General features: G+C 40.9%; 1 protein-coding gene across 5 annotated transcripts in view; it reads left to right on the forward strand.

Moving 5' to 3' along the window:
• The first annotated feature begins 755 nt into the window (after window positions 1-755).
• The window catches only part of FN1 (fibronectin 1), an 87,332-nt gene continuing 63,131 nt past the window's right edge, over window positions 756-24,956 (forward strand). For all 5 annotated transcript variants that reach the window (XM_063317903.1, XM_063317905.1, XM_063317906.1 and 2 more), the window contains exons 1-12: window positions 756-875; window positions 974-1,133; window positions 3,442-3,570; window positions 7,142-7,279; window positions 8,646-8,777; window positions 9,554-9,691; window positions 13,623-13,781; window positions 14,780-14,983; window positions 16,468-16,647; window positions 19,764-19,940; window positions 20,368-20,520; window positions 22,630-22,758. In XM_063317903.1, coding sequence (XP_063173973.1) covers window positions 983-1,133; window positions 3,442-3,570; window positions 7,142-7,279; window positions 8,646-8,777; window positions 9,554-9,691; window positions 13,623-13,781; window positions 14,780-14,983; window positions 16,468-16,647; window positions 19,764-19,940; window positions 20,368-20,520; window positions 22,630-22,758 — 1,690 coding nt within the window. In that variant the 5' untranslated portion in view covers window positions 756-875; window positions 974-982. The remainder of the gene's footprint in view (window positions 876-973; window positions 1,134-3,441; window positions 3,571-7,141; window positions 7,280-8,645; window positions 8,778-9,553; window positions 9,692-13,622; window positions 13,782-14,779; window positions 14,984-16,467; window positions 16,648-19,763; window positions 19,941-20,367; window positions 20,521-22,629; window positions 22,759-24,956) is intronic.

Here is a 24,956-nt window from a genome sequence, read left to right on the forward strand (position 1 = left end):
TGCTCACTTGAGGGACTGATATTAAAGGCAAAACTGAAATACTTTGGCCACATAATGAGAAGACAGGACACCCTGGAGAAGATGCTGATGCTAGGGCGAGTGGAGGGCAAAAGGAAGAGGGGCTGACCAAGGGCAAGGTGGATGGATGATATTCTAGAGGTGACGGACTCGTCCCTGGGGAAGCTGGGGGTGTTGACGACCGACAGGAAGCTCTGGCGTGGGCTGGTCCATGAAGTCACGAAGAGTCGGAAGCGACTGAACGAATAAACAACAAAAATTAAAGCCATCGGTCATATTCATATTCATATTCATATTCATGATCATTACACCTAAGTGCACGTGTATAAGATTTAACTGCAGATTTCAGAGAGAAGTTATAGTTCCCGTATAGTTCCTTTCCTCACTGGGACGTAACTATGTTTAGATACTGCAAAGGAGCGCTAAACTCAGAGCCTTTTCGCGACACCCTGAAGGCTTCGGTGACCTGCTGATATCCCGGGGTCCAAATGTGATCGGCTGGAGGGCATTCGTTAACTTGCAGTAAGCGAGGCAGCAGACCTGCTTTCACTTCCCAGATCCCGTCAGAATTTGGCCCCATTCAAAGCCTTCGGAAGCGGGATCTTTGTTCTCTCTGGAATGCAACTCCCCGGGCCGTGACGCTATCCCGCCGCCTGGGCCAATTGGAAAGGCGTTGCCGTCCGAAAGGGGTGTCCCCGGCGAGGCCCTCCTCCTCCCTCCTCCTCCTCTCTCCTGTAGTGCCTCGCGGGGGTCTCTGCGGCTAGGAACTCTATATAAACCCAATGTGACCCAGCGATCTGCCCTTCTCGCAGCCTGTAAGGTTTGCACCAGACAGGAGGAGCAAAGGCTGAAAGGCGGTAAGGGAATTTGCAAGTTTTCCTTCATCCCGCTTTACCGATCCGATAAAATTGGTTTGCCTCCGGTTTCAAACACGACCCGTTTATTTTCCCGATAGCTATCCAAGATGCCCGGCAGCCCATTGAGGCGACCGCTTCTCTTGGTGTTGACCCTTTGTTTCGGGGCAGCGGTCTGGGGTTCCCAACCCGGCGCGCAAAAAAGCAAAAGGCAAGCACAGCGTATCGTCCAGCCCTCTCTGCCGGTCGGCCAGAACAAACGTGAGTATTTCTGGGATGGGCAACGACGGCTTTGCAGAAGAGGGGAGACGGTCAGATCACGGACGCTTTGATTTTCATCAAAATCAAACTTCAGGAGCATAAGGAAAGTTGCAACTTTGGTTGGTTGTGGAGTGGGGGGGGGATAGATTTTTCCCACATGAATGATCTTTCCTGAGTCCACCCACGTCTAATAAATGAAATCATCAGATTAAGAGAAGAAGAAGGAATTTTGCAGAAAACAAAACGGAGGAAGTATTTTTGAGTTTAGGGATGTGTGTCTGTTTAACTGCATTCCTTAACTGAGCCTTACAGCAATTTAGGAGAACCTTTTAACCCTGCTTAAATATGCCAAATTTATGTCCCTTGTGACCTCATCTCTCCAGTTAGCTTTGCAATGTATCTATGGTTGCATCTTGATAATCCATCATAGGCTTTTGGATGTGAGGACACTCTGGCTGTAAAGAGGCAGCTAGAACATTTCCAGGCGCACAAAACTGTTAAATCATGAAACAGCTTTTTCAGAGAATTTGTAAGATTAATTGAATTGAGTCACATTGTTGGGAGGGGTTATTGCATTTATACCCAGTTTTTCTGCCATGGAAGTCAAGCCTGGGTTTCCCTTGAGACTCAGAGGCCTAATTAACGGTGAAGGTTTGTGGCTAGAGTATAAATTGCATTGTACCCAAAGATAATTATGTCTGAATACTGAATGCCTGCTGATTAGATTGGGCATAGTACTCTTAGGGAGGCCTGGTGGAGGATTTGCCCCTTCCCAAACATGGCCAGTTTGCTCTGACTGGGGTGGAAATTCTTAATTTTTGTTATTTTTCTCATTGACTCCAGTGGGAAGAAAAATACTTCACCAGTTTAGGCAAATTAAGTGTGAAGATGTTGGGAGAACAAAGTTTTTGGTTTTGGTTTTTAATCCAGTCAGAGGTGGACCTTGGTGGTTAAATTCCGTATTTCAGGGCCTGCTGTTGGGGAAACCTTAGCTGCATACGCACAGAGCCCCTGAAAGAGAGGCTCCCTGGTCTGCTGTGTTCTCCATTACAGATAAAGGGGAGTCCTGTCCTGTCCTGTCCTGTCCTGTCCTGTCTCTCTCTCAAACACATGTTTGGCTGGTTTGGGGTAAATTAATTTTTCTCATTTGAAATCCAGACATTTCTCAAGAAGAGTGTAATTAGCACTGCATTTTTTTTCACTGCAGTTATCCCTGCTAATGAGACAAATGAGATCATGTAAAATGGACGGACTTCTTTTTGTTCTCTTTTCTTATGGGAGGACTCTAAGCAAAATCACTTATTGAAAGACTAGAGCCTGCTACGGCGTTAAGATTGCTGAACTGTGAAGCACACACATGCAGAGATAGCCAGTCTCAGAAGCAGCCGCATGAGCCCGGAAAAAGACGCAGCTGCTTTAACAGTTCAGAAAAATGTGCTTGGTAGGTGCTCCTGAGCATCCCAGAGCACCTCTTTCAAAGGATTTGCACAACCCTACACTTAGATAATTAGATTCAGAAAGTTTATCCTTCTGTTTGTGTTGTTTAGTAGATAGCAAATGGCAATAACTTGAATATTGTTATAATGATTGTCTTGAAAGTAAAAGGGGAAAAAACCCTCCATGCTGTTTTTTTGGTATAGAAAACCTATTTTAAAATTAGGATGTTTGAATTCATTTTTAAAAGTATAGAACATACATTACAGGCCGATTTCATTTTAAAATCTGCCTGTATGTGAATTGAGAAAAGTGATGCTGGAATAACACTTTTTAAAGTTGTTCAGGAAGTATGATTTTCCATTAAAAAGATCATCTCAGGAAATGATAAGACTGTAAATGTAAGTTGGGAAAAATGCTTGGAAATAAAAAATAGAGACCAGTACCACTTGGCAAGGATAAGCCTGCTTAGGAAGAGAGCCAAAGTTTCTTTCAGATCTTTTGGGGTCTTTCCATAGACTTGCATGAAACATTGGATTAAGCCTCCCAGTTGAGCAATCTTTTCCAGCTGTTAACATGTTGCTCCAGAATGTGAAACCTCTAGTGGTTTAATTCTGTACATTTAAAACACGGTTAAAAAAAAAAGGGATGGAACTGTTTTGAATTTAAGTCCAGTCTTGATTTGCCTGCATCTAAAGCCTCATTTCACAGAGGTTTCAAGATGTAGAAGGAATGTAGGGCCTGGAGTTAATGTCTATTCCATGCATGTGTGGGCTGACACTGCCTCTCTCCTCCACATGCTTTCTCCTTACCAGGAGAACCATCCTGGGTCTGGATGATGGGATGTAATTAAACAGTGCTGTTTCTTTCTCAGCCGGATGCTATGACAATGGACAACATTATCAGATAAACCAGCAGTGGGAGCGCATTTACTTGGGGAACACTCTAGTCTGTACTTGCTACGGGGGCAGCCGAGGATTCAGCTGTGAAAGCAAGCCTGAGCGTAAGTTGGAGGCATCTTGTTACAATCTTCTGGCACAATAACCTGTTTTTCCCCCCCTAAAAGTAGATATTTACATGTATGGAATTATCCTGTCTTTTAGGTCTTGGAAAAGGCAGCATCCACATTTAACCTTTCCCCTTCTTGTGAGATAGGTTACTGTTAATGTATTTGTACAGTTCAGTCTCTCCAACTCAATTTCAATTTCTGACTGTTGTTCTTGTCTACTGAAGATTGGAAGTATCCTGGACAAACATTGCACTGTTTTATGCAACAGATCGTTCCTACTGTACAGTTTTCATACTAATTAGGCTCAAGAACTGCTCACATGGATTAACAATCAATAAGCCTTTGTGGTTCCAGGTATTGTAGAAGATAATGGGGCATATTCTGTGACCCACAGATAATTTGTATGGAGCTTCTCCAGCCCGCTTGTTATAACATGAACTCAATGAGACTTGAATTGCTTGACATGTCCTTATGCATTGCAGAGACAGATATTGTCAGCTCTTCAAGTAGACCAGACTAGGAAACCAAAATCATGCAGGCTAATACTACTTTTATACTATAACGTTTTAAGGTTATAGTAACAGCATCTTGCAAGTCTGAATGTGCTTCCCCTCTCCCTCCCTTTATCTTCTTGGGAACTAGGGAGAGTCTTGTCTGAGAAACCCAGACTCAGGTTTCTTTTATCTGACTGTTGCCTTAGTAGCGGCTCTTCTTCCTGCTCCTCACGGTCATTCCTTCCACCCATTACAGATACATAGCAATAGGCAAACTGTCTCTCAAGAAAGCTTTGTTCCTGGACTTTACTCCTTCTTGCTTTACATGACTTTAAAAGGAACCTTCAAATTCAGAGGCTGTCTACCTCTGAAGAGGACTCATTGGCCCTTTGTGCTCTGCTGTTTGGCTTCTGGAAAGGGTGTGACTTGGCCCTGTCAGAAAAAAGTCAGAGCACTAATGCTGTACAAGGTAACTGTTTATGGAAGGACACCCCCACATAAGATAGGACTTTGGAGAAAACAGTGCACCAATAAAAGCTGGCAGGTCAGGTTCACTACGGAGAATGTTGTGAAGCAAAGGAAAAAAGAACACGTATTAACAATTCATAAACTTTAATGCCCCCTTGTTAAAAAAAGTAATACCAACATGGAGGTGCAATAAGATAAAAATAATAAAGCTGTATACAATTACAGAATAAGATAACCAATGGAGATTACAAGCATTTTGCATGCCACCACACAAACATCATGATAACAGGAAGCCTTCAAAATAGATGTAATATATTCATGCTAACTTGTGCCTTTGAGGAACCTAGCCATGGCATTCCACTTTAATGGTAAGTTCCCTGCCAGCCTCAGAAGCAGTCTCCTATCAAGTCCATTGCAGTGCTTCAGCCACGAGGTTACTGGTTCATAGAGCTACAACTAGTCTGTCCCAAAATAGCTACAGGGAGCAAAGCAGACAAGTTTGGAAAAAGGTGCTCCTTATCAGAGGCCATGTGTGCATCCACTGACAAATAAGGGTACAGAATCAACCTCAGGGTGCTCACCTGCTCTTTCAGCGAGGGTGCAGTCCCATTCAGAATAGACAGCCTCCCTACTTACTGACCCAAGGTGCTGCCTATTCATGGTGACTTTGTCTTGTTGGGATTCTTCTTCTCTTTACTGACCCTCATGCAGCCTGCCACTGCCTTCAGTTGCTGGTCAAACTTCCCCTGATTCAGGTAATAGAATATTTGAGATGGGTGTCATTTACAGAGAACTTTACTCCTAATGGATCTCTCTCTCATAGCATTAAGCAGAATTGCACCTCAGTACTTAATTGTCCTGCAACTGACATACAGTATAATACTATAATCTGAATACAACCTTGCATAGTGCTGCCTGAGGTTATGTGTGTCAAAACATGTAAGATGGCAATTGTAGAATTGAAATCCAAGCCTTACCCTTTTGTATGTATTCATGTGTTCATACTGCACACATGAATAAAGGGTGGGTCTTTGATCATGACATCGCAACCACCGTCTTGCCTGCTTCGAGCCCCTGCCTTGGATCCTGTCAATCTTGTCAGCAGGAGCTGAGTCACTGTAGCATCATGCCCTGAATTCCCAATCCTCATGGCTGACTCATTAGGGAGACCGAGTTTGTTATGATCACATCCAGGCTTGCGCCCAGACTGGAATAGGTCCAGAGAGTCTGTTTCTTCCAGGAATGTCTGAGCTGTATCACATCATCTGCACAAGCAGTTCCCTAAGGGGACATTAGCAGCTGATTGATTGCTGTTAAGAACTCAAAGTCTAATGTGGGTTTCTTGAAGCCATACTATCACCTTCTTTAACGTATCTGGTATCTACTGCTTCTCCTGTAAAAATATATTTACTGGATTCATCTAGGCAATCCAACTCCAATGAATGAGCCATAATGGGAAGGTCTGAAAAGGATGTGCAAGTGGGTGCATAGCTTCTAACATCCCGTTGACATACTCAGATTTTAAAGGCTGAGACTAATCCCACAGAACTAGATCAGTCAGAGCATCAGACAACAGACCTGCCCAGCAATAAGCAATGTTATCTCTAACCTACCTTGCAAATATATCACACCATATCTCTATAGGTTCTAATATGGTCTTGAATCACAAAAAATAGCTTTCCCGATGGCTGGCTACCTGAGCTTGCAGTGGCAGCAGCAAAGAAAATACTTTTTGTTCCTTCATTTCCACATGGTTCAGCTATCTTGTCCTCTTGATAATGTGCTCTGGCAAAATGTGCTGTCATCAGACCTGCTTCATCATCCATAGACCCTGTGAGTCCCATGGTGATGAAGAGTATTTGGGAACAATTTTATAGACGGCCTAGCTTGTCTCTCTGTTCCATAAAGTGACTAGAACTTGGGCAAGAATACCCTCCCAGTTATCTGAAAAATCCCTTAGATTGGATTTTTGTCTCAAAAGTGTCTCAATGGATCTCTTTCCCTGTAGGTGGGTAAATTAGCATACCTCATTGGGAAGTTGTTTAACCATGACTGTAGGATGATCACAGATCCCTCCAGTTTCACATCAAGAAGACTTGTGTGACAATCCTTTGGGTAATTAGGTCCCAAGTCATTTACTTACCCCTGTGATCTAATCTAGTGAGGGACTAAATATTTGACTGATTAATTCAAATACACATATCTGAACTTTGGATTTCCTCACCTCTGTTCTGTATCTCTTGGTCAAATGCATCTTTCTTTACTGTTCTTCTCTACTCTTCTTAAAAAAACTTACTTTCATACAGCGTTCCAAACCAATTCCCTGGAATCTCCCTTACTTCTACTGATAATGTTGATTTTTCTGCCTTCTTTCTTCTGCTTTCATTGGTCCAAGTGCCTCTCCTATTCTTTATGGTCTAGGCCTTCTGAGCAGCTTCACCATTGGCATCCAAAGAGCCTTCTGCTTGTCACCACCATAACAATCAAAGTCAATGCCATGTTAATTTTTTGTGTATGCCTATATGAATGAGGTAGGGCTGAGAGGTTAGAAGCTGCAAGCTGTAGATTTCTCTGCGGTGATTCTTTCTTTCCTTCCTACACAGCGGAAGAAACCTGTTTTGACAAACACACTAGGAATACTTATCGTGTAGGGGAAACCTATGAACGTCCAAAGGATTCCATGATCTGGGACTGTACTTGTATTGGGGCTGGCCGTGGTAGAATCAGCTGCACTATTGCAAGTATGTATTAGATCCTTTACTGAGATGCTTAGATGATGTCCTCTAAGATAAATGTTGATGCCTGTGCTAAGCCATTTACTCATGTTGCTGGAGCATCACAGGAGTTAGTGGTTTTCGCAGTAACAAGAGGTAGGTACAGCATGATTATAAGGAATTTCTCAGTGGCAACGTTCATAGAGCAGTCAAGATCATCAACCTATGAACACTTAGAGAAGCACAAGCTATTCTCTAATTCTTTTCCTCTTTGCTAGAATATATAACCAGGTAGCATTATGTATTGTTACAATAACTGTGTGAAAAGAGACCACTGGCATTTGTAGTATGTCAACTTTATGAATAAGTGTGTAGATGATATCTCATATTTTCTCCTGCATGAAGAAAAAGGGAGTGTGGAGGAAGGCTGAAATAAACAGGGATCCAAGGAGGTGCAAGGCTTCCCCCCTCCAGACCTCATCCCTTACCATCCAGCCCAATGAGGCTGGCTTCAGTTCTCTGCCCTGATATACATAAAGTGGAGCCTGTGTCTATGCAGCTGCCGTTGCCTTTGTGGGGCTGCTCCTTGTTCTTTTTTACATTGAATATTTATCTTGAAAAAATATTTTTCATTACTGTACCACATTTCAGATCTTTGACTTAATTGTAAAGTAAGGATGAACTGTTCTGTAGATGACTCCAGATATCCAACCCCAATTCCTAGCAGCCCTTGTTAATATGAGGGATGAAGGGAAATGCAGCTCAACAGCTGGACTATACAACTATGAGGGAAGCGAAATGTTTTCAACAACAATGTGGACTTCTGATATGACACAAAGGTGCCACGTTACAGTTATTAGACATTTTTATGTATTAAGTTATACTTATTTCCATTGTGTTGGAAAGAGCCCAGCTCTGGTGCTGGGAAGAGACTTTCGTATTGGAAATATTAGGAAGCCAGCTACTTTTCATAGCTGACAGCATTATGAAGAAATGCCGAATGCTGAACTGGATAAAGGAAGCTAGTGCTTCATCATCTTCCACCGTGGAAAAGAAAACACTGCAGTCCAGAGCTAAAGCAAAGGTGCTCTATGTCATGGACTCTGTCGTGTAGTTTTCTTGGTCTCCTATTCAAATACTAACCAGGCCCAACCCTGCTTAGCTTCCAAGATCAGGCCAAATTAGTCAGGTGCTGCACAATGCTGAGATCACTTCAGTGGGAGACATAAGATTTTTATACAGCAGGTCCCCAATTCAATCACTGCTTAAAGGGGTCTCAGTAGCATAACTGCGGCAATTTTAGACAATTGCTGAACCAATAGGAAATATTGAAGTGGATGCATTAAGGATATAATTTGGTAAAAAACAGCTTCCTATATACTCCGTTTTTCAGATCGCTGTCATGAAGGTGGCCAGTCATACAAAATTGGTGATACCTGGCGCAGGCCTCACGAGACAGGAGGCTACATGTTAGAATGTGTCTGTCTTGGCAGTGGGAAGGGTGAATGGACTTGCAAACCAGTTGGTATGTATTAGTTTTGTTTTATGTATTTCGGAGATCAAAAGTGCTAGGTGTTTCAGTTGCAAATAGAGCGGTTTATGATAGTGTCTTGAAGCAGACTTTTGACTTTTTGTGATAACATGCTTTTTTATTTGCTCTCTCAGTTGATGTGTATAAATACACAAAACACATATACAACTTCAAAAAAACCCCTGTTTCTTTAAGTAAGTTCTAATATCACTAGCCTGCAGTCTATATATTGAAATGATCCATCTCTACCTGGACTTTTGAACTGCAGATGGTGCTTCTGAATATCCCTCTAGACAATAAACAAATAACTTCACTTAGAAAACAAGTATGTCATGGAGAAGATGCTTGGCTGAATCTGGTCCCTGCTATCTAGTGTTCAGAATTTTTGACATGGAAGACATACTTGGTTATGAGATTCCTGCCCCAAAGTTTGATGTGCTTTATTGACATAACAGAAAATTCTCCAAATTGTTTCCAAATATAAAACTTTATATACAGTATGTATGTGTGTGTGTTTGTGCACAGTCAAAAGGAGCATAAAATAAAAGATCTCTACAACTCTTAACATTACAAACCACTAAGAGACCTCTATTTCATGAAATCATCAGATTTCTGCATGCTGTTTTTTATCCAAGTACAAAAATTATAGAAGCAGTTTCTTTCTTCTGTCCCTAATTAAGAAGTCTGGTTTTCCCTTAATGACATTCTAAAGAAAACAGTGCAGTGAGGTTATTCTTTCTTTTTCACCTTTGAAAATTAATTTCCTGTAGCTGAACGGTGCTATGATAATACAGCTGGGACATCCTACGTTGTTGGAGAAGTCTGGGAAAAGCCGTATCAGGGCTGGATGATGGTGGATTGCACTTGCTTAGGAGAAGGCAGTGGGAGGATTACTTGCACTTCCAGAAGTAAGTATGGACTCATGGCAGAGCAGCTGTAGAGCATCAGCATGAATTAGGCTCTTAGGTATTCTTCATGTCCCCCGCTATTATGAGGAAGGGCCCAAAGTCTGGACTGTTCTGCACACACTGGTTGGCTGTCTGTGTTCACATCATCTGCAAAGCTATAGCAAATTATTAGTATGAAAACCCAGATTTGGTGGTTGCTGCCTCCTCCATCCAAGTAGCGTGGCTAAAAAGTTGCCTGTCAGGGGTTTCCTTAAATCAAGGATGCTGGCCTTTCCCATTTTTTTCAGTATTGTAAAGCCACAAGGGACATGATAGCTGCACAAAGACATCACCAGAAAGGGTAGAATTTGGCAGAACAGTCATGGGGGGATTGGGGTTGCAAAAAAAAAAAAAAGCATAAGCATATAATGTAACCACTGTTTTGGGGCCATACTAATAATGAAAGTTAGTTTTAGACAAATTATGGTTTGCATTAAACTTGGAAGTAGCAATTGCACGCCATATTTCATCTTAACAACCTATGAACAGGAAGTCTTACAGCTGCACTGCTCAGAATAAAGAGCTGAGGGCACAAGCAGGCAGGTCTGCAGTTATTTACTGTGGGTTAGTTCACTGGTGGGCAATCCACGAGCAGCAGCTGTGTTTTGATGTACAAACCTGTTTCGATGTACAATTTGATGTAGTCTTATCAAATTGTACCTACTGGATATTGATAGAAAGTAAGTCTTGGTGTTACCCTGAAGAAGTTAGCTTGGATCCCAAGATAAATTTGTGAAAGCTTTGATTATTTCTTTTAGACTATCTTTGAAGGCATTGAGAAGGGTCAGTGTGGGAGTACTTAGGAAGAAAGGCAGTGTGAAAATTTAGTTCCATAGTTAAGTTGCCATAAATTAACAAGTCCATTTTTTTAGAGAAACTTCTGTTTCTCAAGACCCCTTCCCTTTTCCACACTATTCAGGTGGGTCTCTTGGCTTTTCACAGAAGTTTTTGAGTGGCAGGTGACTGCACGGCAATGGAGAAAATGGGAAATTTTCCTTCGGTGAATTTCCTTAAATTCTAAATCATTACAAATAAGATTGGCATTTTAAGGATAAAAGAACCTAAAAAGAATCTTTGAAATGTTCTTTCTTATATGAAAATGTTAGCTTGTGATAAAAACTACTATAGCAAGGATCCAGTTATATGCAAGATAATCGACACGCATAAGAAGTATTTGAAAGTATAATAATTGGTTAAGTATAAACTTTGTTTAAGCTGTCTTGGGACACACCTAGTCTTTTAAAACTTTTGGTTGGTAGATTTTGAGATGATGCTGTTTAGCTTTTAATTGAGGCTAATAACTTTTTATTAACATAAACAATAAGATTATACAAAGTAAATCCTCAGTTTGGGATTAGACTTTAAAACCATAAAAGGCAACACTTTTATTTAGTGTTTTCCTCTGACTGGAAACTTGTGGAGAAAAATACGTATGGTAGTGTCCAATGGGAAAGATACAGGGATGGAATGTTCTCAACTGCCAGGAAAAACATGATCAAATGAATCACACAGACAGTGTGTTTTAATTCAGTATACAGTATGGTCCAGAAGTCCAGAATTCAACAGGAATTCTGATTTCTTTTCTAAATATTTATCATTCATATTCTTTGAAACTAAAATGAACACTTGGCTCTAGTACAACATGACTATTCAGAATGCAAAGGTTTTAAAGAGTTATCCATCAGCCATATTAAATAATTCATTACTTGTTACAGGAAAATCATTGTACAGGGTATGCAATCATTTCCTAATGACTTGCATTTGGGCAGATTGGATTTCTGTGTGCAGCACTTTCTCTCTGAATAATAATAATAGAATTGATCACCACAATTTCTTAATATTAATTAAGGATTAATTAATATTAATAGAGTGTTTAGGATCATGCATACAATACTTGGATCAGACTCTGAAGCATTCATCAGTAGATTCCTTTATCTTACCTCTCAGAGATCTTCTATTCACCTGTTTCATTTTCCCAAAGTTCGTAATAGTTTCTTTCTGTCCCCAGATTAACACTCAATTTCTAAATATATCTAGCAGGGACTAAGAACGTTGACAATGCTACTTACTTCAGAGTAAATGTTTTTAAGTTTGCATTGGAAAGTTTATCATTACATTATTTTATTTTGCATTTTGTTTTACTAAAGTATATAATTACTGAAATGGAGGTCTCCTTGCAACTCTGGTCAAGTCTTTTAACAATCCAGAAGATTAACCCACTAGGTTTAAATCCATGCCAGTCCATTGTGTAACAGCTGGTTCCCAGCTTTGAATATTTTAAAAAATATTTCCATTCATATAGCTGAAGCCGCAGACCAATTTCCTGGCAAACTCACATACTTCATCAATCTGACTTCATATCTTTCTTAAACATTTCCTTCATGTTCGTTTTTTGTGGTCGAAGCACAACAGCTGAGTAACTATTTGGGATGACACAGTGATTTTTCCCCAGAATTATGTGATAACAAATGGGGCAGAATTTCTGGGAGGAGGGGGGCAGTTCGTCCCAGGGGAGACAAATTATAGTCCTCATATTTCTCCCTTTCAATTCAAGGTTGATTGATTTTATTTGTTTATTCAAATAAACAAATTCATATAGCCACCTATCTCACAGCAGTGACTGTAGGTGGTGAACACAGGATTAAGAACAAGGACAGCAATACAATTTGCAGAAATAAGCACCCCAAAACTATAAAATGAAATATGCCCAAGGTCTTAAAAAAAACCCCAACCCTCACTCCACTTCTAATCACTCAAACAAGAACTAACAAATCAGTCAACAGCCTTGTTTAACCATTGGCCTGAGTGCCTGAGGGAATAGCCGGGTCTTTAATGCCAGCTGAGTCAGGGCCATCCAGAACTCCAGGGAGATGCTGTTCCATAGGGTAGGCAGTGTGGCAGAGAAGGTGCAACTCCCGGGTCCCGCAAGGTAAGGCTGCCTAACAGAGTTCTAATGGAGTGAGCAGAGCTCACGGAACCTATATAGGGGATAATTAGCATGTTGAATTGCACTCAGAAACCTGCTGGAAGCCAGTGCAGCTTGCTGTACAGAGGTGTTACATGAGAGTATCAAGAAGAGCCCAAAACTCTCCGTGCCATTGTATTCTGGACCAATTGCAGTTTTTGAATGCTTTTTGAGACAGCCCTGTGTAGAACACATTATAGTAATCCAACCAGGGGTGTGAGTGACAGTGAGTAGGGCCTTCTGATCCAGAAGCAGGTTTAATTGGTGCACAAGCTGAACTTGTGCAGAGGCACTCCTAGCCATGGCTGCCACCTGCTGTTTGAGCAGAGTCCAGAAGGACCCCAAAATTGCACACCAGGTCTGCCTGGGGGAGTGCAGAAAGGTATGTGGGCCTTGAGAGTTAGTTTATGGGGAGGCACAGAAGAGTTTGCTTTGATAGGCACAGAAGAGTCAGTAATGTCTGGGATCAAACATTGCACAAAAACACCACATGGTTTGTTTGATTTGGCCTAGCATGCTGCCTAAACCCAGCTATTGTAGCTTGTAAACCATTATTTTTGCTTGCAACCCCAGCACCCTTTTTGTGGCCCTCAAGAGTTTCCCTGGAATGGCTGGAATCAGACTTTTGAGTCATTTTAGTATTGGGAAGTTGCTTGGGAGTTTTAAGGAAGAAAAACTCTGATTTGTCTTTCCTTATGTGCAAAATTAGAAGAGGACTGTTTCTCACATAGCTGTACTGAAAATATTAAAAAACCCATTTTCAATTTGAGCAGTTACAATATACCAGTGATAGTTTTGGACCAGGCTGTATGAGAGTGTTGGTTACATTAACAAATCCAGTATTAGTCCAAGTGGATAACCATCACAAATGGGTGCAGACTGTTTAAATGGCATAGGCTTGATCTTCTGGTGTGCCCTTTCCTACAGACAGATGCAATGATCAGGACACCAAGACATCCTACAGAATCGGAGACACCTGGAGCAAGAAGGATAACAGAGGAAATCTGCTTCAGTGCATCTGCACAGGGAATGGCAGAGGGGAATGGAAATGTGAGAGGCATTCATCTTTGCAAGCCACAGGCATAGGTAGGTGGTATAGCTGGATGAGTCTGGGTATTTATTCATTCTTTACTTGCCTTGGAAAATCATGCATTCCAATTCAAAATGCTAATACTGCATTAGAATCTGAAAACAATAGAAGCCAATATAATATATAAAACAACTATAAAGCCACCATAAACTAAAAAAACCTCTGCCAACTAATGAAGTCCAGCAGAAAAGAAAAAGCTAAAATCACTAGCATCACAGAGTCTCTTCCTACTTGCTGGACTTGACTTGATTTAGTCCCTTGGACTGATGGGAGCTTAACTGAAGCTTAATTTTCCCTTACCAGAAATCAACTACAGAGAAAAAGGCTCTTTCTTACTGTAAAGAATATTTCTTAATATATTTAAGTTACAGGAAGGCAGATTCCAGTTGAATGTTCTGAAATATATCCTAACAATAAGAGTAATTTGGCAATGGAACCAGTTACTGAATACCCTCCCCGCCTTTGTGCAAGCAGAGGTTGGATCTTCCAGGGAATGTGTAAAATTGGGCTCTTTCACTGGGTAGTGGATTAGAATTGATAAGCCAACTGGCCCTTGTCAACACGAGGGTAACTGCTTTGTTACCCTCTGATAATCTTTTTAGAGCAAGGTGATCAAAGACATCGCTGCATTCCCAGCAAAAAGCAAGCATTCAGCTTTGCTGGGATGTTGAGAAGACCCATCTGGATGATAATTTTGGCTCCAGCCAGAATAGTAAAAACAATATTTATATTATTAATGTTGGAAGTTCCAAAGTTCCACATTAATTCAACTGCACTAGATTGATTAAGTGACTCATAGGAGACAATCAAGATTCTGTCCATCTATCTATCCATCCTATTCTATGGTTGCCCATGTCAAATCCATGAGTACGTGGCTAACAACCGTTAAAAACAAGATAAAAATAATCATAACCAATCTTAATCAAGTGATGTATACAGTATTTCTTGCTGACTGTTGCAAAACTGTGTTGCCTTTTTAAATATATATATACAGGAAGTGCATCTGCAACTATCACAGATGTACGAACTGCACTCTACCAGCCCCAGCCCCAGCCCCAGCCCCAGCCTGCGCCTTATGGGCATTGTGTAACTGACAGTGGTACAATGTATACACTGGGAATGCAGTGGCTCCAGGCACAGGGAAGCCAGCACATGCTTTGTACTTGCCTGGGTAATGGAATCAGCTGCCAGGAAACAGGTAGGACATATTTTTAAATATGTATTGGCATATAAAATCTTCCTCCTTCCAAAACCAACCAGCATTGTGACATTTTTTTATATAACCCCCCCAGAGTAAAATCTTGGTTTCTTTGACCTCCCTACAACAGACTTTGCTAGCAATTTCTACAGTGATTTATATCATTTGTGTAATGAAATAATCATCCTGGACCAAGAGGCCCTTCGAACAGTCACTCATGCCCTGGTCATCTCCCAGATAGACTACTGTAATGCGCTCTACATGGGGCTACCCTTGAAGAGTATCCGGAAGCTTCAGCTGATTCAGAATGCAGCCGCGCGGACAATCTTGGGCGTTCCAAGATTTGCACACGTAACACCTTTGTTGCGTGAGCTGCACTGGGTCCCAGTTTGCTTCCAGGTCCAATTCAAGGTGTTGGTTATTACCTTTAAAGCCCTACATGGCATGGGACCAGGATATCTGAGGAACCGTCTCATCCCTATTACATCGACCCACCCCACCCGGTCATGCAGGGAGGGCCTGTTACAGACCCCATCTATAAAAGAATTTCATCTGTCAGGCTCTCGGAAGCTTGCCTTCTCTGCTGTAGCTCCCGCCCTTTGGAACATTCTTGTCATGAGCACTGATGGTGAGCAGGAGGGGGCCCCCATCCAGGGGGGAAAACACATGCGTAGTAGCGAGGAATTGAGCAGTCATTCAAAGAGACACAGAACAGACCTACCTTGACTTTTGGGGTTTATCTGTATGGCTTTTCTCATGCTTTTTCAGTTTGTTAGGATTTTCTATCTAATGTAGCAGTAATAAAACACTAGAGACTTATTCCTCGTCTCAGCGTGGTTCCTGCTTGTTAGGACAATTCTTCCCCCAGCGGCCCGACAGGCCCCCTCGCTCCTGGACTTCCGAAAACGACTAAAGACCTGGTTTTGTCAGCAGGCTTGGAATGGGAGGGGGAATAGTCATACCTGGGGATGGCTAGCGCCCTAAGTGATTTTGAGGGGCCTGTTACACTCACGGACTGATTAAAATCTCTTGCCACTTAGATTTTACTATATTCTTATTTTATTGTATTGTTATACTGAAATGATTTTAAGTTTTAACTGCATTTTATTGTAAACCGCCCAGAGTCCCCCATGAGGGGGAGATGGGCAGTGAATAAATTTATAAATAAATAAATAAATAAACAATACAATAACATAACATAACATAAATTTATGCAATTTGTGTGGTGACATTATCATTGAAACAATGTCAGTTGCTGAGATGACATACTCCACAATTTAACAGACAGTCAGGAACAATGATCATAATCCCACTGGTTTGTAAAATTGAGGTTTCACTATAATACGTTTTGTTATATAAATGTTAAATATTGTTACTAAATATTGCTCTGAACTCAGATAACACCAATTTATAGTACAGAAAGTTACATTGCCTTATGCTTGTAAGCAGATAATAGGATTATAATGTTGTTCTCTGTTTTAAAGCTGTGACCCAAACTTATGGTGGCAATTCCAATGGAGAACCCTGTGTCTTCCCGTTCACCTATAATGGAAGGACTTTCTACTCATGCACTTCTGAAGGACGTAATGATGGGAATCTCTGGTGCAGTACGACCTCCAACTTTGACCAGGATAAGAGCTACTCCTTTTGTACCGAAAAAAATGGTAAACTTTACAGAGGAAAAATTTCTTGGGGAGAAGCAGGAGGCAGATTTTAGCATGCATTGGGAAAGTGTGATCAATGGCAGTAGGAGACATCTTAATTATAATTCAGCATTATTCCACTGAGTCCAGTTAACACATAGTTTTTTAAACAGGCTAGGCTGGGAATAGGAGAAATGGATCTGCACTGAATAAAGGATACAAGGAAAGTCTTGAAAACTGGGAAAGAGAAGAATACAGAAATCAAATTATAATAAGTCTGTCAGAAAGGCAATTCAGTGCAATACACAAAATGTTTTTAGCATAAAAAAACGCTAGGTTCATATTTGACTCTGCCACGGCTTAATTAGATAGCAGTGGGTAGTATTTGTCTACAGATTTCTTGTCTGTGAATAGCAGTATAATATTGTATACCAGATTGCTAGCTTTCCCTGGATCTCTTGGAAGAATCTAGTTGACTATTGCCAGAGGCAGAATATTTATTTTAGCTCTTCTTTACCTTGTTAAACTTCAATACCCCCCATTTTCTCTTTTGCTCCCACCACTTTTATCCTGAGCATGCTCACTGTTGGAGTGTAGCTTTCAGCACATCATAAAAACTCAGTGCAGCCCTCAGTCTAAGAGGAGTTGTCTGTTTTATTGTGAGCGATTGCTCCTTATTTTTAGCCTTTCAGAAAGTCTGCAGTCACCTTTGTTTCTTGTTCCATGCTGAAGTGAAACTGGGCAATTATGGATCAGAGTCAATTTTACAATTATTTCTTAGCCAAGGAATCTTGTCCACTAGGAATTATTGGGGCTAATCAGTGTTAGGGTGTTTGCCAACAGTTGTGTGTTTTGATGTCATCTCACTAACTAGTCCAATGAAATGCATACAGTGTGCAGAAATGTTCACAGATAAAAATTGGGTGTTTGTGCCATTCTGCTCACTTTGGGTCTCCTCTTACATTTGTGAGGAGGAGGGGGATTAAGTAGAAGGAAAGCTAGTATCTTTGATTTTCTGCCTGTGTTTGGCTGGCATTTCTTTTTCTTTTTTAAGACAGAAGCCCAATGACTATATTTGGCAGGAGGGGAAGAGGTCTCCTGAGTCTAATGAGTGCAGTGCTCTGATGTCACTCCCTAGCCAAGCTGGAATTCTCAGCCAGGTGGCCATATATAGCAGCAGTCAGAACTAGCACGGGGCTACTGGGGCTTTTTACCCCACGAGACCTGGAGGGGCATTTGCCTTAAAACTGGGATTCTTTTGCGTAGTTTAATAATTCAGTGTTATTTTATTAAAAGAGAAATTGCCTACCCAAATATTGTTCAAAGTTTTTTTTAATGATTATCCATTATACAAAAAAAACATACAAAGGGTTAAATTGGATTAGTTCAGGCATGCTTGTGAAATTCACATCTCCTCAAGCTTTGGGCGGGTTCTAAATGATAAGAGTATATTTTCTTGTTTCATCATAGCAGAGAAGCTTTAGCAATATGCCTTACTTTAATTTTTGATCTTAGGAGGTGGGAACAACATAATTCTGCTGCTGTCATGTACGTGACAGTTCTTGCAGAGGACTATGTGCATAACTTGAAAATGCTGTATTAAAATCTGCCTTGCAGTTTCTCAAAAATGTTCTTTCCTGTGCCAGAGCTTTCTATTTTTCTACCATATTTTCAGAGTGCTTGTGATTTTTGAGTTTATTGAAGGTGGTTGTCCTTTACTATTATTGTTACTAGATTTTTATCCCACCTTTTATATATTTTTGGTAAACTCAAGTGATGAACATACCTAATACTCCTGCCTCCTATTTTTCCCCCCACAATAACAACGCTGCAAGGTGGGTTAGGCTGAGAGAGAGGGGCTAGCCCAAAATGACCCAGTCGGCCTTCCTGCCTAAGGGAGGCCTAGAACTCACCGTCTCCTGCGTTCTATGCCAGCACCGTCACCATGGCACCATCATTCCGAAGCTCCTTAGCTGCCCACACTTTCCTGATTGTGGATTTCCCTTTTTCACCCATGAGAATTTTCCCCCAATTGTCTTCTTTCAATGAAGTTCTGAAGTAAACAGTTTTTCCTGAGATTGAATGAGACCTGGTAGAACAAAATTACCTTGAATTTTTGGCAGGGAACTACTGTATAGACTAGCTGTAGACCTGCAGATGCTTTCATGCGTTTTGGGACCAAGACAGGGGTGTGAGAGAGCCAAAGTGGATGGAGCAAAGCATTCAGCCCTTTTCTCTGTGGGGAGAAGGGATGTGCAGAAGTAAAATGGGTGCTTGCAAGTACTTAAGATACCGATTTCATCCCTTAATATTCTTGAAGCCGCCCTCCCCAGATGGGCCTGGTTACAGCCACTTGGGAAGTGCAGTCTTTGACATGCAAAGCCTGGTGCAGCTCTTGAGCTGATGAAAGTTGTACACTGACCTGACCTAGGAGCTCTATAATGTGTCTGTTCAGTTGTTTGAAGCTCTAGAAATCCGACATCTTACTTTACAAATACGTTCCCAGCTCTTACACTTATAGTCACTTATATAGAGCCAGTTTGGTCTAGTGGTTAAGGCAACGGGCTAGAAACCAGGAGTTCTAGTCCCGCCTTAGGCAGGAAAGCCGGCTGGGTGACCTTGAGCCAGTCACCCTCTCTCAGCCCAACTCACCTCACAGGGTTTTCGTTGTGGGGAAAAGAGGAGGAGGAAGGAGTATTTCATGTTTGCCGCCTTATTTATAAAAAAAATAATAATAACAAAGGCGGGATAAAAATAAAAAAATAAATTAAAAAAAACCTGGAAATATGACCAATTTTTATTCGATGGCTGATAAGTTAAAAAAAAAAAGCTCTTTCTCACACTTCATCTTCTCAGTGGTTCACATAAAAATCATCATTCTTTTTCTTTGTTTCCTTCTCTTTCCCATTCCTCAATTTCTTCATAATATTTATTACATTTTCTTTAAATGGTAATTTCCCATTTGCCAAAAAAAAAAGAAAGAAAAATAATTTTCTAATGGAAGAAAATGATTGTAGTAAGTTTTTCAGAAACAATTTTCATGAATGTGGTATGCTGGACAACAGATAGTAAAGTAATTGGCAGGTAGCTAAGCTTTCATTACAGCGTTTATCTGAAGAACAATTGTTTTCTTGCAGTGTTGGTTCAAACACGTGGTGGCAATTCCAATGGTGCCCTGTGTCATTTTCCTTTCCTCTACAATAACCGGAATTATACCGATTGTACTTCTGAAGGACGAAGAGATAACATGAAGTGGTGTGGAACTACCCCAAACTATGATGTTGATCAGAAGTTTGGATTTTGTCCCATGGCAGGTATATTGCATATATGTTTTGTTAGGGCCCAGTGTTGTTCCTTAATTCTTGGGGGAATTATGAAATATAATGTAATATAAACATTCATTCAACTTATGTATAAAGATAGGTGCTGCATATAAGGTTAACCTCAGTAAAACTGATTTGTCTACAGTTTTATTGTGGGAATAAAATTGGTGGGAGTGTATTCTTCCTTTAATGCACATTCAGAATACAGGGTTCAAATAACCGCTTATGAATTAAATTTTCTTTCCCAAATGAATGGAGATTCATATTTGAAGTACTTGGAAGAAAATGGATACTATTAGCACTGGTATAACATCCACATGGAAGAAAGAAAATTCCTAAGAGTCTGCCTTGTTATTTTCATGAACAAGCAGCATGAAATAACCAAAATAAGCCTAATTCATTTTTATACGTTGACTAGCTCATGAGGAAATTTGCACAACCAATGAAGGTGTTATGTATCGTGTTGGAGACCAGTGGGACAAACAGCATGATATGGGCCATATGATGAGATGCACTTGTGTGGGAGATGGACGTGGAGAATGGACCTGCATTGCATATTCCCAGCTCAGAGGTATTTTTGGTTTGATTTGTCGTTATGCATCATTTGATATAGCCAGTTAGAGTTTGTGCAGTAGGGAGTACGTTGGAGTTGGGAAGTCCTTGGTTCTCCAGATGCAATGGTAACTCACAGTAGCTCAAGTAGCATGGTCAATAGAGAGGGATGCTAAAAGCTGTCTCTGAAGGGCCACAGGTAACCCTCTCCTGAATTAATTTGTAGAGTACACTTGGGAAAGAAGGGTATGGTATAGGATCAGTTTCATGTTGCTGTTAAACTCATCTCATATACAGCCAACAATGTGTAACCATTTACAGAACTTCATTTTCTAAGACCTACTACAGCAGGAAAAATAGGAGGAATATACTATAGTACATGCAAAAAAGTCAGTTTCTTGAAACCTCAGAGAATCATAAGCAAAGCCTCTGTGACAACATCTCATGCACAAATCTCTTATTTATTTATTTATTCAATTTCTGTAGCCACCCATCTCAACACGTGACTCTGGGTGGCTTACAACAATAAAAACCATAAAACCATAAAACAATTACAATTAAAACAATTACAATTAAAATAAATAAATATACATGGCTGCCAAGTAAACAATGTAAGATGTCAATACAACCAAGAACCGGGACCATTACCAGACTCGGGGCCCCAGGCCCGGGCACATAACCAGGTCTTCATGGCCTTATGGAAGGCCAACAGGGTTGGGGACATCCTGCTCTTTGAGGGGAGAATATTCTAGAGGGCAGGCGCTATGGCTGAAAAGGCATGCCTTCTAGTCCCCGCCAACTGACATTCTTTGGCTGACGGGATCCGTAGCATGCCCAATCTACCAGATCGAATTGGACGGGTAGAAACAACTGGGAGAAGGCGGTCCCTCAGGTAACCCAGTCCCAAGCCATGAAGGGCTTTAAAGGTGACAACCAGCACCTTGAATTGCACCCAGAAGCACACCGGCAACCAATGCAGCTCCCATAGCAGCGGTGTTACGTGTGTCGAATATCTGACTCCACTTAGTACCTGTGCAGCTGCAATTCTGCACCAGCTGAAGCTTCCAAATGCTCTTCAAAGGCAGCCCCATGTAGAGCGTGTTGCAGTAATCCAGACGGGAGATCACGAGGGCATGAGTGACTGAGTAGAGCCTCCCGATCCAGAAATGGGTGCAACTGGCGTACAACCTGAAGGTGTGCAAAGGCCCTCCTAGCCATGGCTGCCACCTGCTCCTTGAGCAGGAGCCGTGAGTCTATGAGGACCCCCAGATTGCACACCGGGTCTGTCTGGGGCAGTGCAACCCCATCCAAGACCAATGATGGAAAAACCTTGTCACCGGAAGGCCCACAAACCCAAAGCCACTCAGTCTTGCTTGGGTTGAGCTGAAGGGTCAGGATGGTTGCACCCCATCCAGACCCTTACAGCCTCCAGGCACTGGGTCAGGACATCCATGGCATTCTCAGGTGGCCGGTGGTGGAGATATAAAGCTGGGTATCGTGAGCATATTGATGATACCTGTCCTGACTCCCGACAATACCTCACCCCAAACCTGCATTTACTGCATGTGAATCTCAGATTTGATTCTCTGTGTCATTGTCCAAAGGGAAGACTGCACAAAGCCAAAACCAGTCAAAGGACATAACAAGGTACGCGAATGAAACCATTGTTATTTGTAAACTATGTGTTTGTAAACTATGATTTATGGCTTAACACCCATGTAATTGTGGTTTATTCACTAAACCATTATTAAACAAATAATAGTTTAGCCTGATGAGCAAATCAGGTGACTTTATGGTATAAGCAGTTGTAGCCAGCTTACTACGAAGTGATAGCAAGGTAGCATTTATGTGGGTGTGGGTTGGAGTGAATAGTCACTGCAACTTTGAGGAAGAAATAACATATTAGTGACTCAAGATCTGTTCAAAGATTATAAAGAATATAAAGCTTATAGAAACTGCGCATAATTGACTTTTAAAAAACTTTATATGACATTCTTGCTTTTTTTGCTGGAAGCTTTTTGAATATTGGAAAAACGTGAACAATTTGAGAGTATTGTTAAATTGAGTGGAGAACAATATGCAGCCATGCAAAGTGTAGTGATACAAATACACTTCTCTCTTGAAATAGATCAGTGTATAGTTGATGGGATCACATATGATGTTAATCAGACTTTTCACAAACGTCACGAAGAAGGACACATGCTGAACTGTACATGCTTTGGCCAAGGTCGGGGGAGATGGAAATGTGATCCGGTTGGTAAGTTCAGTCCTTTCATGCTTAGGGCAATATAAGGGGTTGCCACCATGACTATGCCAGTAATTTTAGGCCTGCTGCAAAACTGTCAGTAAGAGTTTGTAATCAAATATTGCCTTTGTAGAATCATGCCTCAAAGGAACCTCTGTGACTTATGAGTGTCTATATTCTTCCCACACCATCAGCCTCTTGCTTCTATTCACTTTCCTGTGCTTTCCACTCATTTGTGGGCTGCAGAAGACAGCCAGATCATTGCTTTTTTCCCTAGGCTGTTGTTATCCCAGCCTTCATGTCATCCTAGTTAGACGGTGTCATGTCTCAGTTTGGAAATCACATTATTGAATTGGATATCCTTCTTCCCTGGTGTCAAATGTATTCTGCATCTTTTCAGTTATACTCTTTGGCACATTCACATTTCCAAAAGAAACGCAGGGGTATTTATCTAAGTACCTCTGATTCCAGGAAAATGCTGCTTCTAAAAAGCCCCCCATTTATGGCCCTGAGCACTTTTTAGCCATTCCTTGCCTGGTCTCAGCAAAATCTTTTTTTTTTTCCTTAGCTGTTGGTTGTATTTATCACACTGATTTTTAGCATTGTCTTTTCATGCCTGGTAAAATAAGGGTATGGGGTAAAGGAGGAGGATTTGCCTTAGGAGAGGGTGAAAGAGATGATGTGAACAAGGCTAAGTGAGGTAAGCTTTGAATACCACTTCAGTTGGGGGCACTTGCTGTGGTTTCCCACAGATTTTCTGGGATTATATCATTTTAGGCTGCAGATTGGGATTACGCCTGTCTGAATGTTCTCCTTGAGGCTGTTTATCTTTTTGGATTTTTTCTCTGAGGTTTAAAAAGAGTCTGATTTCACTAGGTTTGCTTCTTAGATGCAGGAAACTTTTCAAATGGGTCAATGTTTATTGTGGAGATATGTGAATGTCTTGGTCTATTTTGAAGTGGGGTAAGGATTTGAGAATATTTATCTGGATTGCTTTTAAGGCTTGTTTGACTTCATACTTTTTTAATGATTTGGATTAAGATTAATAAGGTATAAATATAAATGCTGGTTTTAGGTTTAATAGAATTAAGACTGTTATAATTGCAGTATTATTAATTTTAAGAGTGGACAATTTATATGTCTTTTAGTTTGATTTTTATTATAGTGGATAGAAATGTATAGAAATAGTGGTAGGAAGGAAATAATTAAATAAATCTTATTTTGGGGGGAAGTTGATTAAGAGGTTTATATATTTCTTTTTCTTTTAATATAAGGGGAAGGAGCAATTGTATTCAGAGACTTTTATAATGTGCTAATAGAATGATTTATAGAAATAATGTGATTTAGGTTTGATACAGAGTAAGGGATTGATTATGGAAATTGCTGTATATTCTTGTTAAAAGTCAGAAGTCATTTCTTTATGTAATCTCTAAAATTCTTTTTTTCTTGTGTTTTCACACTTTTTAGTTTTTTTATTTTCTTTTTGTAGTTTTTTTGCTTTTATGTACTTTTTTTTCTTTGCTTTAAATCTAATAAAATTCTTATAAAAAAAAGGACGGAAACTTTTCTTTTTCTCATCAAAGGCTGCAATAGCATGGAGGCAGCAGGGAGAAGTAGAGGGTATTATCTACTCCATGGGGCAGGAATGAGGATGATGCCTGGTCTCTTCCTAGGAGGTGTTATTTTAACCACTGCTTCTGCAACACTTGAGTCCATCCATTCATTGGCATAGCTTACTGCCTCCATGTTAGAGAAGCAAAACAAACCTGTTTTCTCTTAATTACAGGAAGAAATGTCCAGAAGGTCCATAAATCCAGGCTTTTTACAGCCTGTCTTCCCTCTTCTCCCACCCCCTAGGAGCTGTTCAGCTGCTTGCTGAACTGATAAGAGTCTCTGGAATGTAGCGCCTTCCTTCTCTCCCACCAGCCGGCAAGCTCTGGAAGCAACTTGCTCGGCCAGTGGCTGTGCTGTTGGAAATAAACACTAAGCACCGCTGCCTTTTCCCCATATGCTATAGCATACTGACTTTCCAGAGCAGGACAATTTTAAAACCTTCAAAACAACTTAAGTAACCCAAAAGACCCAGTAGCCCATGAAGAAAATACAGGAGTCATCTACAATGTACAGTGCAAGGACTGGAGCAGCCATTATGTAGGACAGGCAGAAGACTAGCAGAGCGCATCCATGAACACCAACTAGCAGTCAGAAGT

Source organism: Candoia aspera, chromosome 1 (assembly GCF_035149785.1).
Source record: "Candoia aspera isolate rCanAsp1 chromosome 1, rCanAsp1.hap2, whole genome shotgun sequence".
Taxonomy (NCBI): Eukaryota; Metazoa; Chordata; class Lepidosauria; order Squamata; family Boidae; genus Candoia; species Candoia aspera.